Source organism: Panthera tigris, chromosome C2, assembly GCF_018350195.1.
Source record: "Panthera tigris isolate Pti1 chromosome C2, P.tigris_Pti1_mat1.1, whole genome shotgun sequence".
Classification (NCBI taxonomy): domain Eukaryota; kingdom Metazoa; phylum Chordata; class Mammalia; order Carnivora; family Felidae; genus Panthera; species Panthera tigris.
The window spans coordinates 69,412,115-69,431,256 of record NC_056668.1 but is presented as its reverse complement, the minus strand read 5'-3'; the positions used below and the strand labels follow the sequence as shown (position 1 = coordinate 69,431,256).

At 43.0% G+C, this 19,142-nt stretch overlaps 1 protein-coding gene across 6 annotated transcripts in view; it reads right to left on the bottom strand.

The window, feature by feature from the left end:
• Positions 1–19,142, bottom strand: part of KALRN (kalirin RhoGEF kinase) — a 520,685-nt gene that overhangs the window by 176,289 nt on the left and 325,254 nt on the right. For 2 of the 6 annotated variants that reach the window (XM_042998403.1, XM_042998404.1), the window contains exon 34: positions 8,062–8,528. The exons of the other annotated variants lie outside the window; for them this stretch is intronic. In XM_042998403.1, the coding sequence (XP_042854337.1) occupies positions 8,466–8,528 (63 nt within the window). In that variant the 3' untranslated portion in view covers positions 8,062–8,465. Of the gene's footprint in view, positions 1–8,061; positions 8,529–19,142 lie in introns of those variants that run through there. 6 annotated transcript variants of the gene reach the window in all.

Sequence of the window (19,142 nt, the reverse complement as noted above, 5' to 3'; positions counted from 1 at the left end):
ACCACATCAGAAAGGCTCCCTTGGACTGGTGGAGACCGAGGGAGTAGTCTGGGGACCCATGTGAATTCTAGGGCACACTCTTGGGCATCCTCTTGGTTCCAATGGAGGCATGAAGGCTGGGGAAGAAGCCATCTTACTTGAGAGCTGCTATCTGTTCCTAGGTAAGACCACTCCTCCCCACATCTTCATGTTTGACTGGGGAGTAATGGAGAGAGATTTCTAAAACCTTGTGTGTCCTCCTACTAGAACCCTCACCACCACCACCTCCTCCAACACTCACAGCCTCATCACCACTATGTGACTTGGGAGTGAGTATAATTTCATTATACTCTATATCCCTGTTCATGTCAGTCACTAGAACTCAGACCCTCCTCTCACTTCTTCCCTCACCCCCTCCACTCCTCACCTCCCTCTGAAGTTATGTTTTTCTATATGGCATATATCATCAGCTGGCACTTTATATATTTTACTTATTTGTCTGTATTCCCACCAGAATGTCAGCTCCATGAGGGTAGGAAATCTCTGTTTTGTTGTTGTTGTTGCCTAAAATAGTGCCTGGCAGAGTAGGTATTCAATAAATATTTGTTGAATGAATAAATTATGTGATGGATATCTAAGTATTTGTTGAGAGTCACCAATTACTGACAACATCCATTTTCTTGTTTTTTTTTTGATGAATGAACCCCTCATTGACCCTTTGGATGTATTAGTCTTTCCCAAGTCTCTGATAGTTGAGGGGACCATCTAGAACCCAAATCATCACATCACTTTGGGCATAATCCTTGACATGCCTCCCCCATGTCAAGCATTTGCCAAAGAGACCAATATGTCCAATGTGACTATTGATGCTATCCCAACCCAACCCTCTACATTCTCCACCTCTACTTGTATATGCATTCTTATATAAGACATTTAATCCAGGAGAAAACAAGCCAGGTTTCTGACTATTATGGCCAAATATGGGGTCAATAGCATGATGGGAAATGGGCATGTGGGATGATCTAAGCAATTGTATTTGTTACACCATCAGACACAGTGGGCTAATTACCTTCTCACTTTAATTTTTGAGTCATTCATTCCTCAGAAGCTAGGAATGCTGAGTTGATGGCCTCTCCTAGAAGCCTAGGCACCTGCTGGCCCTATCAACAATCTTGGACTGTGCCATGAAGCTGAAATGTCACCACTTATATTCTGCAACATTAACCAATCAATTGTGCCCTACAAGGGCCCCCCTCTTTAATGACCTATTCCATCTCTAAGCCTGAGAGTACTTAGATTGTTTGTGATGGCTGGGCTTGGAGGTCTACATCTATGGCTCTCCAACAAATCTGTTGGTTGGATAGTCCCAGAAATACCAAAAAATAAAGCAATATGTAACACATTCAACACCAAATGAGAATGTAGGAAGAGTCTGGAAAGTACAAAGCCTCCTATTTCCATCTTAACTTCCATCTGGTCTTGGAGGAACTGAACTATGTAAATCAATTTTATCACTGACTTGCTCTTCTCAGGGCCAAGAAGTCCTTGCAAGTCCTCATGAATCTATGCGACACCAGAGCAATACTTGGAGTGCCATACTTTGGGTCACTCTCTGAGTAAGTGTGCCAAACCAATGCAATCTAAATCCTGCTTTTACATCAACTATGTTTCAGTTCCCACTCCCACCCTATTACTTCTTTTTACCCTGATTGGTGCCATAACAACTGGGCAAAACTTGGCAAAACCAAATCTAAAAACTCTAGGTTATGCTTGGGTGTAAGGCCCATTAAAAGGCCACCACTAATAGACAACAAAGTCCTTGGATATTCTTACAAACAGAATGACACTCCTTATTCCATCATCCCAGAAACTCAAAGGCAGATACATAGAGACCCCATCCCCCATCTCTGCTATTTCTGAATCCTCTAAATTCTCTCTGTGTCTACCACTATCCATGACCACACCCACCCACAGTATGCCTGGTTACTTTATCATGCCACTAGCACGCTTGATAGTCACTGGTAAGACTGGATATAGCACCTGTGCTGTGAAAACCCCCTCTAGGGCCAGGAGAGGCTTGCAGAGCTGGCAGAAACAGAGTTCACGAGACAGATCTGAGATTTAGCTGCATATCTGCCCCAACCCCCTCTCTTGGGATTCTACTATCCACAAAGCCCAACCTAACACAGAGGGGGGTCAGAGCCTGAGCAGCTACTTTAAGGTGCTTCACATTCAGGTGGCCCAATAAACAGGGGGAAGGGTGTTAGTGGTATTCTTTGAGTCACTTGGTCAGCAGAACTACAATTTTATCCTTATCTTTCAGCTGTACTTTTGGTAAACTCATCTTCTTTTTTGGATTATGAATTTAGAATTTAGGGGTGCCTGGGTGGCTCAGTCAGTTAAGTGGCCAACTTCAGCTCAGGTCATGATCTCGCGGTCCCTAAGTTCGAACCCCGCGTTGGGCCCTGTGCTGACAGCTCGGGGCCTGGAGCCTGCTTCGGATTCTGTGTCTCCTTCTCTCTGACCCTCCCCCATTCATGCTCTCTCTCTGTCTCAAAAATAAATAAACGTTAAAAAAAATTAAAAAAAATTTTATTTAAGGGCTCACATTCTTACAAAATCCTTTTTACTGGCCTTCAACACCTTTCTATGTATAGGTAATTGTATATATATCCACACACAAACATGCACATACACATGCATTGTTGGATTGTGGTCTGAATCTCTTCTTCTCATGGACTCTCTAACACTGACCCAACTAATAGAATCTTCTGCATCTCACCCCATCTCCCCCAGATCCACCTGTTTTCTTATTTGCTCAGTCCCTGTGTTGTAGTGGGCATGGACTTTTTCTTAAGGAATAGTCATTTTTATATCATACTTTGGACTCTAAAACTCAGTAAAAACACATTCACACTGGATCTTTCATCAATATGGAATTTCTAATCATATAAGCTTTATGCCCTTATATAGTCAGTTTGTGACAGTCCATGTGTGGAAATCAACAGCAGATTGTAGATCCTATACCCTGTTACCATGCTTTTGGGCTGCTGATGCAGATCTCCATGTGAGCTCAGAATAGAGAGCAGTGCTCCTTCTCCATCCCACTCTTTTCCTTCCCAGGTACATCTTTTTTCCTAATGATGCCTATTTTATGTTGAAGCTAAAATAACTCATCAGTTAGCTTTAATTAAGCATACAGTGAGTAAAGAGAATGAAAATGGGAGAAACTTACATGGGTTTATAATTTGCATCCAGAATAGACTTGAATGTTAATTATTCTATATAATTTATAGAGTGATTCTATTATATGCCATGTTCTTTGAGGACAGGATTAGTTCTAACTCAATTTTATAGCCTGTTCAGTGGCTCTTACAAGGTCTGGTCACAATAAGTGCTTAATAAATGCTTATTGAACCAATGAGTGGTCCCAATGGCAGTACTAAAGGAAGATGTCAGAATGTCAATGGGTTGAGGGACAGATGAGGGCAGTTTTAGAAATAAAACTTTTAAAACCTTGGGCTCTTGGTTGGTCAAAAACAGTATGGAAGTTGAAAAGAGACAGCTCTTTGAAACCCAGTGTCTGTGAGATCCAATGAGAGACTTCAGTCTCTCACTGTGAGGAATCAGTGCAGGACTGGAGAAAATCACCAGAAGAGCAAATACTGGAAGGGAGAATTTTACCTTTCATGCCCATGTGTTTTTTTTTTTTTAATATATATTTGAATACCTGGGAAAGTGATTCACCAGCCATCATATTTAACAAAACCCACTCTCATTTTGCTGTGTGCTTTAGTGATACAGAAAATTTTCAATTATCTCCGCTAATGGAAAGGAAGCAATGGTACATATAATCAAAATGCCATTTCTATTTGCCTTTGGAAGTATTATGTGTGCTTTTCCCCCAGCAGGTTTGCTTTCATAATGATTAGTTCTAGCTTAGGCTAATATTAAAATGAGTTAGAATTTTCTATGCACAATAGCTGGTAGTAGAAGAGATGTGTTTATGGCAGAGGAAACTCATGCAAGGCTTAGTATTTGCCACAGTTAATCGCCCACATGGATGATCCACTTGCAGTGAGTGGGATTTTAAACAGAGCAAAAGGCAGAGTGACTAGATGTCCTGGATTTCAATGACCAATGGGTAGATGGCCAAGGAGGAAACCATAGCTAGCATTATGGAAAGTGTTAAAAGAGAAAGAACACTGGACTAGTCATAAGGCCACTGGGGTTCCTTGATGCCCAAGGGAGGTCATATAACCTCTTTGTGTCTCAAGTTTCCAAAAAATGTGATAATGACACCTATTCTGTCTACCTCACAAGCTAACTGTGCCAAAAGAGGATAGTGGGCTAAAGGACTTGCAAAAGTATTAAATGCTACGAAAATGCAAAGCACTATTAGATAAGCAATGAAATATTATTGTTGCCACCTTTCCAGGAACTGTTCCTTGCCCTACCTCCTCAGTGCTTGGGGCCTCAGGCTGGGGTTTCTGAAGCTTACCCCAATTAAAAATAGTCCCCTTTCTTGATAGACCCCTGCTCTTCAAGGATAGCTACTCTGATAATATCCATGCACCCTAGTGAATGGATGCATCCTTTTTTGGGTAACAGGGACCTTCCATCTATAATAGATTAACTTGGTGGCTTTAAAAGTGTGGTCCCTGGAGAAGAAGCATTAGTATTACTTGGGAATTTGTTAGAAATGCAAATTCTTGGGTCTACCCCCACCTACTGAATCACAAACTCTGGGAGTGGGGCCCAGCAATCTGTTTTAACAAGTCCTCCGGATGAGTCTGATACATGCTCAAATTTAAGAACAAAAAAAGCAAGCTAGGAATCAGACTCTGGGACATTCCACTGACAAACTTATTTTTCTGCAGGAGGTAGGGGAAGGCTTACGGGACTCTTCACAGTGCATAGTGTGAGTGTGTGTGTGTGTGTGTGTGTGTGTATGTAAATGATGATCTGGAACATCATTTTCTCAGGTAGGTCTCTATCCCAACCACCCTAAAAATGCATCCCCACCTCAGAGACTGCCTACCCCCTTTCTTGATTTACTTTTCTTTGTAACACTTATCACTTTCTAATTTGCTGTGTTATTTACTTCTTTACTTGGTGGATTGTCTGTCTTCCCCTAAGCTAGAAAGTATGCTCCACAAGGGCAGTCCATTTTGTTCACTGCTGTGTCCCTAGCTCTGAGAACTGTGCCTAGTGGACTAGTGGACACTCAGTAAATATCTGCTGAATTAATGAGTGAATGAATATCTGCTGAACCTGGGAGATGAGGAAATACTGGGGTCAGACCAAAACACCGAAACACCTGCGAGCATCATTATTAGGCAAGGTTGCTACAACATGAGAGCCTTGCCTCTCTGCTCCTGCTTTGGGCTCTGAAATAAGTCTATAAATATGGCTTGAGTATATGCCATCCTTGGGGATTTGGTTCACTATACTCTTTGATTATCATTACAAAATGTGCTATCTGGATTCTCCTAGACGGGCTAGCGTACTGATTGATCAACATGTTTATCTGGCTGTTTGGGGCTGGGGGCAGTCTATGTTTGTAGCAGACTAGAGTGTGATGTGGCAGGGAAAACAGTAGTCTAAGAGTGAAAAACAGGAGTTCTGAGTTCTAGTCCTCTGCCCCTAACTCGCTGTGTAGTCTTGGGCAAACTGGGTAGCTATTCTGGGTCTCATTTCATTTGTTGATCTCAGTGATCTTCAAGGTCCCTTTCAGCGGTTATTATAGATCCATTGATGAGTTACTTGATTAATGTATGTCTCCTCTACTGGTAAGCTCCCTGAGAACGGGGTGAGTCTATATTTGTCCACCTAGTTCATAATGCCCAGTACTTGCAGGTACTAGGTATTTGCTGAGTGAGCAAATCCCTGTGAAAGCCAGATGGTGATCTTAGCCTCATCAGCCTGTGCTCTGCATAAGTCACAGGAACATGGATGTGGCCACAAAGACCTGGCCTGGAAGAGACCTCCAATCACACAAGGAAGAGCAGGATACTGGCTGTGCTCGCCCCCTACCCCCATGGCATACAGAAGGTGCACAATTCATTAAGGTGAAGACTGTGACAGTACACAGGGGAGATCCCAAGATGGCACTGGGCCATCAGGCCTGTGGTTTGAAAAAGCATGGATCTGGAGATCAGAGACCTACATTTGAATCTCAGAGCTGCTATTTTCTAGCTTTATGACTTATCGTGTAAGTTATTTACTTCTCTTAGCTTCAGCCTCTTCAGCTGGAAAATGAAGACAGAACTGCCTGCCCCTCAGGATGACTGTGAAGATTAGAGGAGATGATGTATATCAGGTGCCTTCCCAGCATCTGTATGAGAAACGTGCTCAGTAAATGGAAGCCTCTTTGTCTGGTTCTGCCCTCCTGACCCGCCCCTCGCCCCATGAGGTTTCTAACAATGCCTGCTTCCCCAGAGAACCAGACTAAGTTTGTTACCAGCTCATGGCAGTGCCCTGGCCAGCCCGGCTGAGGGGAATAAAGATTGGGATAAAAAGTGTTTCTCAAAATATCTACCTTCAGAAATATAGATTTTCTTCTTTTGCTTCCAGTTTGCTTAATGAGATTTGGAGATTTCTGACTTGCTATGGCTAGAGAGCAAAAGGTGCTATTTTGTAAATAAAATTTCACAACACTATCTTTTGAATGTGCTGAGATTTATCACTGAACAAGTTTGAACTTTGCTTGTCTCTCTTTTTGGCTGCCTTTGTCTCCCCTACCACCTTGCTCCCCACCCACCCCTCCCTGGTAAAGTGAATTCTACTCCTGTTCTTGCCCTGCCTCCTCCGCTCTCCCCACCATACTAATCTACTACATATGGCCATCTTTCTTCTGGAAAACAAATTCTGCTGCTAGGCAACCAGAACACAAAATTGCTGTGGTTGACATGATTCTTATTAGTGATAGCAACTGCAGAAGTGCCGCCATGACGGCATGCCACATGTATGCTCACTGCGTCTGTCCCCAGCTAGACAGACCTTTCCAGAAAGTGGGATGGGGTGGATTCTTGGTAGAAAATTAATGGCCTCAGCACTCAACAGAGAGTATTTATAAATCACTGTATATCAACAGCCTGCTTTAGAATCATTTTATTAGAACACATTCATGAAAGTGACATACGGAAAAAAGACAGCAGCAATTCTCAGTCATGCAAATGCCCGTGTTAAGGTTCTCCATTGGATTAAGTTCAAGTACAAAGACAGTCCTTTCCTGAGCCAGGTGCAATTCCAGGGAGTGACACTGTGAATTGGGCGCGTGTTTCCTCCACAAAGTTCAGAACACTGAACAAGTCCCATCCTCACAAGATTGCGAGGTACATGGAAGTGTAAACTTTCAGGATTTTAAAGACCCCTTTACCCAGCCCTCCCCCATAACCCAGCTGGAGGAAGTAAGCCCAACGTGGGGCCCTCTTAGAAATATGGTTTAGTCTATTGAAAATAAAGCAGTGGGCCTTAAAAAATTAGAAAATGAGTATATATATATACATATATATATATGTAGGTAATGGAATCCTCTTTGCCTCTTTCTTGCCTTGGTGTGGGGTTTCCAGGAAACTCTGTTAGGGGATGGGGCTCTCTTGAGTGTCTTGGAAGCTGGAGGGCTTTTTAAACTTTTAACTTTTATTATGAAAAATTGCAAACACATACAAAAGTGGAGAGATGGTATAATGAATGCCCATGAACCGACCATCTAGTCTCAACAGTTACCAACATGCAGCCAGTTTGTTTCATTTATTTCTTCTCCCTCTTCCCATCCCCCACCCCTGACAGGATAATTTGGGAGTCAGGAGGGTGGTCTTTGAACCAGAGTGAAGTTAGAGGAGCCAGGAAATCCCGACAAAAGCTGGGCAGGCTGACACAGAGAGAACACTGGTTGGGGACATGGTTGGGCCAATGTTCGGGAACCGCTAGAGTTAACCCTCCTCTTCTCTACCATAAACTACCCCTTATTCCTCCTCCCTCTTTCTCATGATGTGGGGGAGGAGGGCTAGATTAGAATGATGGGTTTTCCAGGTCAGGAGCCACTGACAATAGAAATGTTCAATCTGGACAAAAACTCCAGAGATAAGTATGTCCCTCGGATGAGCATGCCCACTCACATGGCAGACGCCCGGGGCGAAGAGGACCTGGGGTGCCTGGTGTTTGGATTGGGAGTCAGGGGGAGTGGCTTGGGTCATGGGGCCTCTCACAGATCCCTACCGTCCCACCATTTTCAACTTTGGAGAGAAGCTCAGCAACCTCGAATCGCACCTGGTAGAGAAGCAGGGAGCCCGAGGGGCAAGCCCATGGCCCAGGGGGGCAGATTTTGCCTGGAACATGTTGCCCTCTGAGCAAAGGCTGTACCCCACACCAGCCCTGCCAGAGCAGTCTCAAGAGAGGTGGGTGATGGGAGTCCAGGTGGGAGGTCCCAACGGCGGCACGGCTAACCCGGTGAGCTGCAGGGACAAGTCCCAGGCTGCGCGCTAAACGTAAGTGGAGAAAGGATCTCCAGGTCCCAGGTGCCACCGAGGAGCAAGGTTGCCATCCTGTTAAGAAAAGGGCCGGGGCTCTGTGATTTGCATATGACTTTGCAAAAATCTGCACGAGATCCCGTAGCCCTTTATAGAAAACAGAGTTAAATCATCAGTGCAACCTACTGTATTTCTAGCAACCCAATGCACAGAGTGCAACCTGGCAGATACACCATCATTTTTTTAGAAGAGGAAATGGAGGGAACACAGTGTTGTGTAGGACATTCCTTGGTCTGAAGGTTCAGAAGAAGCCAACCAAGTCCAGGATCCAGATGAGGATCGCTGACTGGCCACTTTCACTAACTCTGGCAGGGCTCAAATCCATATACTTTTCCTCGCATTAGATGCTCCTTGAGCAGTCCTGTGGTTTCCCAACATCCCACACATAAAAGCAGGAGGAGAGCCAGGAAGAATATAAAGAGAGATGCGTTAAATATGAAGTCCTAGTGACAGTGATCATTAGTGTTTATTTCATACCCTTCTGTTTTGTTTCTTTGTTTCAACTCTTTTAGGATCCCTGTGCCTTGCCAGCAAGTCTCACTATGACATTCATTTGGGGGGAAAGAAACCGAGAAAAGTTTAACCATTTATGTAGCACGTCTTTGGCAGTAAGTGACCTAAAATTCCCGATTTCAAGTATCTCTAGGGTTCGTGACATGTGGTAATCTGTGATTTTTCCAAGGCATGTGGTTGGTTTGTGAGGCCACATGGCTGGCTGAAGGAGTGGATCAATGGGTGAATGAGGGAGCCTTCCAGAGACCCAGCTTCCATATTCCAGTGTGGCCACACCTACTCTACTCAGACACCAGAAGCAATGGAATCGTTTCTTTAATAAGGCCCCTCAAAGAAAGTCAACTTCTAGTGCTATTGGAGGTGTGAAATATTCTAAAAAGCAATGGCTCAGCCAAGAGAAAAGTCCAAGGTAAATTAAAGAGTATGATCTCATATTTGACTGTGGCTCAGATTATGATGCTAAAGGTTCCATCATACTTGCCATATAGAAATGAGAAAACAATTTAAAACTCCCTTAGTAAGAACTCCAGCCAGCCAAAAACTGTTCATTAGGGAAAGAAAACACTTCAGCATCAAGGTAAAATGGCAGTTACTCTGAGCTGTGAGGAAGATAGGGGATACTTAGAATTCAGAAAGGAGAGGAGATTCTGAAGAAAGCCAGGAGCTGTACACAAGCATTTGTGAAGTAACTCATAGAAGGTGCTGGTGACCACAGAGTTCATCTTTACTAAGGCAAAGGGTCTTAGGAATTTTATATACATTACATTAATAGGGAGGTGGGGCAGAGGGGTGGTATCTGCCGTCCTGATTAGTTAGTTCCCCACACTATAAGTTACTGTCATTGCCAGTTTAATGTATAGATGTGCTATAAGATCTGGAGAATTTAGTGGCAGAATTTAACGGTTTTATAGATGCTGACTTTGACATTTTATTCTTTACACAGTTCTTAAAATTCTGAAAGGAGAGACAGTTTTTAAAAATATTTTTATTGCCATTATTATTATTAATAGCTAATATTTGTTGAGTGTTTAGCACATGCTAGGCAAAGAGCTGAGTATCTGGCTTGCATCATTTCATGTAATTTGCACCACAACATTATGGGGTAGGTAATACCATTACCTCCATTTTGCAGACTGAAGCCCTGAGAGGCCCTGCCCAGGATCATACAACTGGCAAGTGAAGGGGGTGAGATCTGTACTGTGGTTGGTTTGATTCCAAGGCTGTCCTTAACCACTGTGCTACGGTGGCTCCTGCAAAGGAGAATTGATCTCCTAAGTGATGTCTGGATGTTTGTGGATTCCCAAGGTCTTGGAAAGCATCTCACGTATTTTGTAGATCCATCTTATCCTCAAGGACCTATCTAGAAGAGGTTTGGGTCACTTCATTATATATATATATATATATATCTCCATTAGGTCTTGCAGAAGAATTTTTACCCCCTTTTAAACCTCAAGTTATAATTGTCTCTGTGCACCTGTACATCTGTCTGCTAGTTTGATGTGTGAGACATCTAAGAAATAAATGCATGTAGGCAAACTGAATGCTTGTTCTCTAAACCCTGAGAAAATACAGACACATTCATAAGGAGGCTATTATTTTACATAGCCCAGTTGGTAACTTCATGAAAGAGTAGTGAACACCAATGCATAGCTCTTAACTTCAAAAATGACAGCCATTCATAATCTCTTTGAGATGATTTTCTAAGAATCATCATTAAAAAGGACTAATAAGAAAAGTTTAAATGAAAGTGTGGGGGCAGGGGGAAAGGCCATTAAATTTGTTTGAGATGATAATTATTTCTATTATTTAGAAAATATCTCTCAGCTTGGAATTCATATATATGTTCCACATCCAATCACCCTATACCTTTGGCATTTCAATTCAGTAGGCCAGGGTAGGGGCCTGTAGTTAGCTTTTAGATATATTTCCCTCATAATTCTGTGGGATGCCTGGTTTGGAATCCTCAGCACACTCCATCGCTGGAAAACCTGAGTTTTGTAGTGTTTGAACTGCATTTTCACATCCGACAGCACACACTGTCCAGAAGTACTTGTCTTTGGCATTTTCCATGAGGGGCAAGAATCAGTGAGACCCACTTCAGTAGAGCAGTGGCTTTTATTAACCAGACCTCCTCATTATTCTTTTATCTTTAAGGAGGGCCCTATGTTGATATTTCCCCTATCTCCCACTATTCAGGTATAGACACCCTTTTCATAAATACTTTATATAATACAATGTAGGCTCCATTCAAATACTAGACACTCGTGACATAAGCTTTCTGAGCTACTGGAGATGTTCTGCAGACCCTGGGTGCATAAGAGACATCATTGGACATCCAGTGGTATAATAATAGCCACAAATGGGGAACATATTTATATATTATAGATTTAAACCCTTTCTTGGTCCATAAAGAATTTGAGGCAACTATTTGGCAATATGTTTTTAAGTGCATCTTCAGTTGGCTGTATCTTCTGATGTTTCTCTCTGATGGACTGGGAAGCCAGTGAGTCAGAAGTATGCCTGAATTACTACTCCCATGGTTAAGACATAATAAAGAGCCTCTTCCACATTCCTGACTCATGCCTTGTTCTGCTACCCAGTGAGCGATTGACACATGGGATATAGGGAACATGGAATGTTCTTGGTATTTTAATGCAGGTGTGTTTTACTCAGATGATCAAGGGGGAAATGATAGGACTTAGACTATTTGGGTAAAATGTTACTTTGTGTGCTTTGGCTTGAATTATCCAATTGTTTCCCTTAGTGAGCTTGTCCAGTGGAAGGCAGTGTGCATAGTGGACACCAGCAAGACTTGGGCTCATATCTATGTTCTGCCACGTTCTGGTTGTGTGACCTTGGGCAAGTTATTGAACCTCTTAGAGTGACATGTTCCTCATCTGCAAAATGAGGATAATGATACTTACCTTGAAGAATTGTTGTGAGGACCAAATGAAAGATTATACATAAAATGCCAGGCTCATATTAAGAGTTCAGTAAGAGAGGCAGTTGTCATTGTGAGCTGTTTATGCTCTGAATGGCTTCCTTAGCAGGCAGCCTCTGTGCTTTCCCTGGCCTTCCCAATTATAGCAGGGACTTCTTACAGAGGGACTATATCTCCCCCATTAGATGGGGCAGCAGGGGGCGGGGGTATTATCCTTGATGGGGACTTTATGTGCCCTCTTGTTTCCATTATACACAGGGAACTCTGCAAATACTATGTTAACTGGTTTAAAAGAACCTTTTTCTACCCCCAAATTTCAATGTAGAGCCCAGACTGGAAATTTTCCTTGATGTAGCCATCAGAATCACAAACTGCAATACAGAGTAGTAAAAATATTGAATCGTGCATACAGGAAAGATATAAACACCAGAAAGTATATTTTTACTTTAGCTTTTTTAAGGATTGATTTTGTGACTTTCTTATGTGTTCTTTCTTGCTTTCTACTCTGCCTGAAGGGTCTCCTTTTGGCTTCTAGATGTCTGCTGCTCATGCGGACCCCAGGGTTCCTTATCTAGGATGCTGTTAGGAGCTACTGAGAAGGACCAACTGGCCTGGAAGGTGGCACAGAGTTACGCCCTGCTGTGCTCCCTCCCAAGTGACAGGCCAGGCTCTCCCCACCTCAGGAAGGCCACCCCCGTGAAAGAAATCAGTCACAGGAAGGAAGAGTTCATCTCCCTGTTTTTCTTCTTTCTGCTTTCCCCTCTGCTCAGGGAACCCTCTGAGAGCACCATGGAACCAGGAAGTGTGGGAGAAACATCCTTGAAAATATTGGTTTCATGTAATTATTTTTTTTGTTTCAAGTTCAGAAAGGTTAGAAATTGCCTCTTTCCCAAGAATTCTTATCAGAAAACATTCCCTCTACACTTAGACTGTGGGAGTTGAAGGGAGAGAGGGAGGTGAGGGGCCGGGGAAGAGCTGGGGCTTGACCTAATGATGAATCTCGTGTTCGAAACCTTGCTGCCCATGTAGGGTAACCAGTTTCCTTCCTGGAGGCTCTCTGTGTCTTCCTAACCTGGGTCCCAATATCCCCACGCTCAGTCACTCTGAAACCCCTCTGGAATTACAGGGGCTTAAAATCAAACTTGAAACATGTCTGCTTTCTGTCTCTCACACTGTGTATCTCTTCATAGAATCTCCTCATGAACTTGAAAGTGTACTTTCAGCTCTTCCTTACCTTTTCCATGCTTCACTAAATAGCTGCATTCGGGGGGAAACCCTGATGAACTCATTCCCTCGTCCTCCCCAACTGCCCACCCCCTGAATTTTCCTTCTCTTTCCTTTCACTGTCCAAGGTTCCTGTCCTTCACAACCAAAGTTTCCAGCTCCTCAGCTCGCAACCTTGGCCCATCCTACACATCAGCCCAAATTCACTCTCTGGTCACTTTCCCTCCTCTCAAGATACTGAGATGTCGATCACCCTGTTTCCTACCGGACACCTGCTTGTCCCTTGTCTTAGGTTCATGCTGAGGGTGGACCTAAGCAACCATTTAATAATCATGTTCTTTCCTGTCCTTTAAAAATAACATCTAGTAGGGTTTTCTTTGTTAATAGAAGTAATTTTCTTTTAGAAAATTTGGAAAAAGCCACCATCCAGAAATAACCACTATTTACGTTTTGGTGTATTTCCTTCATATATACATACATGCACACATATATGTATATACATATATATGTACATATGCATACATAAGCACAATACACACATATATACACGTACACATTCGTTTATGTTTAACACAGAAAAATTAGTCTCTCATGTTTAGAAGGAAAAGGAAGACTCCCAAGCAGGTGGGAAGAAAAGGAATTACATGCTGCAGCTCAGGTAGGCTCTTCACCTGTGCCCCCCACAGCCATGAGTTTTTGGAGCCCATGACATAATGGTTTACAATGGCCTGATGGCCAGAAAATATGTTCAAGATATCCCTGCCTCCCAGACCACATCGATGAATATTTCCTAGACAGTGTATGGGAAACACATTCAGAGACACACAATTCATCAATATACAAAAACAGAAGTTATACACATAAAACATATTATTCAAACAAGTATTTCTGAGCATGTCTATGAATGTCTAACTGTGTGGCAGTGCACTGAACACAGCAGAAGGTATCCCACGTGAACCTTGTCTTTATGGATCTCGGGACTCAGTTGCTGACATAAAAACCAGCCCAAAGGAAACAAAAGGGAACCAGAAGAAGATGCTGTCTCACAAAGTGCTAAGGGAAGGGACTCCAGAAATCATTCCAATAATGAAGAAAACTTGTTTCAACAACACTTTTCCTGTATCCACCAGTACAGAGAAATAGTTTTGGAAACATAGTGATATCTGTGATAGGTTGGTAGACAAAGGCGATTATTATTTAAAAGGTCATTATATTTTAGTGAAGAGAATCACACAGATAATCTACCAGAAAACATATAAACATATATTAGAGGAGAGGTTTGCAGACAGTAAGGAACCCAGAAAAGGGGCAGGGCTGGGGGTAAGGGGCCTGTGTATCAGGAGGCTGTAAGTCCTAGAGAATGTTCTTGTGGTTTGGGAGACATGCGTCTCCTCTTAAAGCTGCCAGGGATAGACTTTACATATTCCATGAAAATCTAGAGTCAGGATGAAGACTATGCAATCACTGTGATGATCCATTGCAACAGGATTTCAGGAAAAGGATCAAGAATGAAAGAGAGCCAAGATGGCTTAAAGGTACAGTTGTAGATGGGGGTTAAGAAAAGATTGTCTGGGAGATGGTAGGGGATGTGTTCAGTTTCAGGTCTGCCAAAGAGAGCGCGTGAGTCACCCAAGTGCAGTTCGGCCGCAGACAGTTGGAAACATCGCACTAATGACCCGAGTGTGAGAGATAAGGGCTAGAAACAGAGATTTTTCAACTCATTGTTAAGGGTGCAACTTTATGCTAAACAACATGGCAAATACTATGTAAAACACCTAACATATGACCTGGATGTTAAACAATGATATTTGACTTGTTTGAGGTGGGGGAGGGTACAGGAGAGGGGGCAATGCTTGTGCTCAGAGGTGTGGTGGGAGAAGTAGTGAGCATTAGCATGAAGGAGGCATGAGTCAGGCTGGCAGTGAAGGGTGGGCCAGATGTGATTACGCAAGTCAGTAAGCATTACTGGTGGACACAGCAGGAGCAAAGCATGACATGGCTGGGGGCATTCGACTGCCATTATTTATTATGTGCTAGATGCTGTCGCAGACAGTAGAGATGGGAGCATCATTAGCACCGAGACATGATTGTCAAGGAACTCACAATGTAACATGGGAGAAAGACACATAGGCAACCCATTATGTGATAAGTGTAATTAGGCTGAAACATATAAATTGCCAGGATTCACCCATTTTGGATACACAAAAATGGCAGTTTCATTATGATTTAATCGGAAGCAGATGCATTATAGCATATATGACAGCAAAGGTCTCTAAAGGATGTGTTGGAGGGAAAACTTTATAAACATCTGTACTTGATCCTTAGTGAATGTGCTACTGAGGCTTTTAGCTGACAAGTGAGACATTGAAGGAAAAGTTTGAGGAGGATGAATCTGGTATCAGGAGAAAAGATAAGACACAGGAGCAAAATCCCAGAAAGCAGGGAGGTTTCTGAAAGAAGAATTTCAGCAAAGGGTAACCAAGGCCCGGCAGAGTGGTGTGACAGATATTTTGAGGGACTCGTTCTCAGGACTTAGCAACAGACTGGCTGTCAGGGAATATGCCGACAATGGAACCAAAGATAAAACATGGGTATTTGGGAAAATCATATTGTTCTGCCCCAAATGGGGAAGTCAGACCACGTTACTAGTTTGAGAGAAAAAGAAATAATTTTCTGAGACTGAGACTGAGGAAAAGTCGGACATCAAACTGGAAACACACAGGTGACCAGTTATAATAATGGTGCCCGGCACTAACAGTGTTCATTATGTGGCCACTCGGTCTCAAATTTGCTTATTGGTTTTCTGGTTCCTCAGTAGAACTTCAGATGGGTGGGGACTGGCCTGTTTTGTTTCAGTGCTGCATCTCCATTCTGGAACAGTGCCCGGCACGTGGTGGGTGAGTAAATTAACGTGAAAACTGCCATTAGGAGAAAAGTCACTTCAGAGCTATAATCTTGGCATTTTTGTCATGGACATCAGAATCGAAGCAACAAAAACCATGGCTGGAGGTGGCGGGGTGATGTAGAGAAAGAAGAATCACGAGCAGAAGTTCAAATGTGGCTCTCACTGGAGCATGAGGGGACAACACGTGGTAGATGGCAGCATGGCAGGCAGTGGTTGACGACATGTGGGAGAGGAGGTGTTGAAGTGATATACTCCAATGGGTATAAAGGATGAGATTTAGAGGGTTGTGGACGGGTGGGTTAGCATTAGACTCTTTCTGAGACTAGAGAAAGAATGACAGAGTAAAATGACAGTGATGCATCTAGGTGAGGATGAAAGTCACCGTCATGCAAACAAACAAACAAACAAAACCCCCAAACCAACAGTGTTTCTTGGATGTTAATGAATAACGTCTAAATTCCTTTGAATGGTGTCCAGTGTCTTCCATGATCTGAGCCAAGCAATCCTTCTGGTCTTAATCTCCCACAGCTCACCTCACAGACCCAGAACTTCAACCAGACATATATCTCCCCTGCAAGCCCCAAACCCATCCTATTTTCCCCTTTCTCCCTTACCTGCTCTTACTGTTTCATCCATGTAGTATGACCTTTCTCTGCGCCCCACCCCTGCCTCCACAGTGCTGCCTGGATAAATTCTACCCACTTAGTAAAGTCTAATGCTAAAACTTCTCTGATCCTCCCAAACTAGGATTTTTATTTTCTTAATTACATTTGGTCTCAATTTCCAGATCTCTCTCTTACCCACAATGCCAAACATGTTACCTTGTGTTTATTTGTTATTCAGTTATTCCTTGAACAAATATTTACTGAGCACCTTCTAGGAGTCAGTACTTTGCTGGATTCAGTGATGCAATGGGGGTATAAAACAGACATCCCTCCATTCTCACGGACTGAAAGTCTAGCATAGGAGGCAGTCATATAACCACACAAATGCTTATGGCCACAGCGGCAGGTACTGGGAAATAACAGTACAGAGTGTTGTGAGAGATGTGGCTTGGGGAGGGGACTTGGGCAGTGGATTAGGACAGGATAAAATCAGAAAGAAAAGAGGGCAAAAGGGGTGGACTGTGGCATGGGAGGAGAGATGATCTTCCAGACAGAGAAAACACAGGCCCTGTCTACAGGTCTCGGGATGGGAAGAAACCTGGGACATTCAAGGAAGGCCAGGTACAGGCTGCAAGGCAGAATACAGGAGGAAAAGAGTGGTTCTCATGAGGCCAGAGAAGTGGGCCGAGGCCAGATCATGCAGCCACATAGGTCATGGTGAAGATTTTGACATTCAGCCTCAGAACAAAGAGACACTATTGAAGGGCTTAAGGCCATAAAGTGATGTGGACAGCTTGTCCACTGGGGGCGCCTGGGTGGCTCAGTTAGTTGAGCGTCCAACTTTGGCTCAGGTCATGTTCTCGCAGTCTGTGAGTTCAAGCCTTGTGTCAGGCTCTGTGCTGACAGCTCAGAGCCTGGAGCCTGCTTCAGATTCTGTGTCTCCCTCTCTCTCTGCCCCTCCCCTGTTCATGCTCTGTCTCTCTCTCAAAAATAAATAAACATAAAAAAAATTAAAACAAACAAAAAGAAAAACAGATCACACTGCCTGCAGAGTGGAGAAGGGAGCGGAGGGAGGTAAGCGTGAAGGCCCGGGGAACAGTGGGGAGGCTCTGCCCATAGGCCACATGTGGTAGGACACCAGCTCACACTACAGTGAATGACGCAGTAAGAAGTGTAGCCCTCAGTCTTTTTGGGGTCAATCCCTAGGACTGAGAAAAGTTGAGTCTCACCAATCATTCCGCTAATGTAAACCCCCGTCAGCATCACCTCAGGTCCCCAGAACCCCTAGGAAATGTGCCTGGTGGGATAATCAAGTTTTCTGAATAGCTAAACACCAGCACTTTATCTCCCCGATTTAGCCATCTTTATGGATATCTTTATATCTCTAACTTCTGAAACAGAATACAGTGAGCATAATTTTCCCTTCTGTTTACAATATAAATACCACCATGATGAATAATTATGGTGTAGTGCAGAATATAAGGGGGTCCTCAGATATGCTCAATCATGATGAAATCTTGGTACCCTCACTGAAGAGAACCAAACTGTTGGGAGTTTTAATGCACCCATCAGCTTTTGCTCTCACAGCTTTTCTGCTTCCTCTCTTGCTGACAGTAGCTCAGCCTTTGTGGCTATTGGTGGGTCTAGACAGAAGGAACTTTCTCCTCTTCTGATTTTCTAAGTAATATCTAAGTAACTAGACGGCCGAGACGGTAAGAATTACATACCAAATCAGGATTCAAGAGGCTTTCCTGTGAGCATACGTGTTTAGTTTTGCTACGTGAAGGCTTCCTATGTCTTGGATCTGTTTGTTGGACAGCTGAGTTCCAAATCCAATATATTTATTACCTTTTATCCTAACACACTTCATTGCTTTAGCTGTGTTACCTGTCATATAATGTAGGACAACAGACAGATACCTTCAAAAGTCAAGCAGTTCTTATTCTTTCATTAAAATAGAGGAGGGATGCTTAGGGATTGACAGAAACCCGCATTAAAAATAAAGTTTCCGTGTTGCTCTACTATTCTGAGGAGAAATAAATGGTGAATTATATTTGAAAATACTAAATGTAGGAAACGTCTCGTATGACATCACATGAACCTCTAACTTACAAATATATTGACTTCAAAATGTCAAATTTTATGTTTATCAAGACAGAATAAAGAGAGTAGAAAGATGAGCCACAGAGTGAGAACAGACATTTACAACATATATAACCAATAAGGGACTAATATCTAGAATGTATGAAGAACTCTTAAAAATGCAGACAAGAAACCCCTAGACAACTCACTAGATACATGGATGGGCAGGAGGCTTGAACAGGGCATCAAAAAAAAAAAAAAAAAAAAAAAAAGAAAACCCAAAGCCCCATTAAGGACATGAAAAAGTGTCCAACCTCATTAATGCTTAGGGAAATGCAAATTAAAACCATAAGCAGATA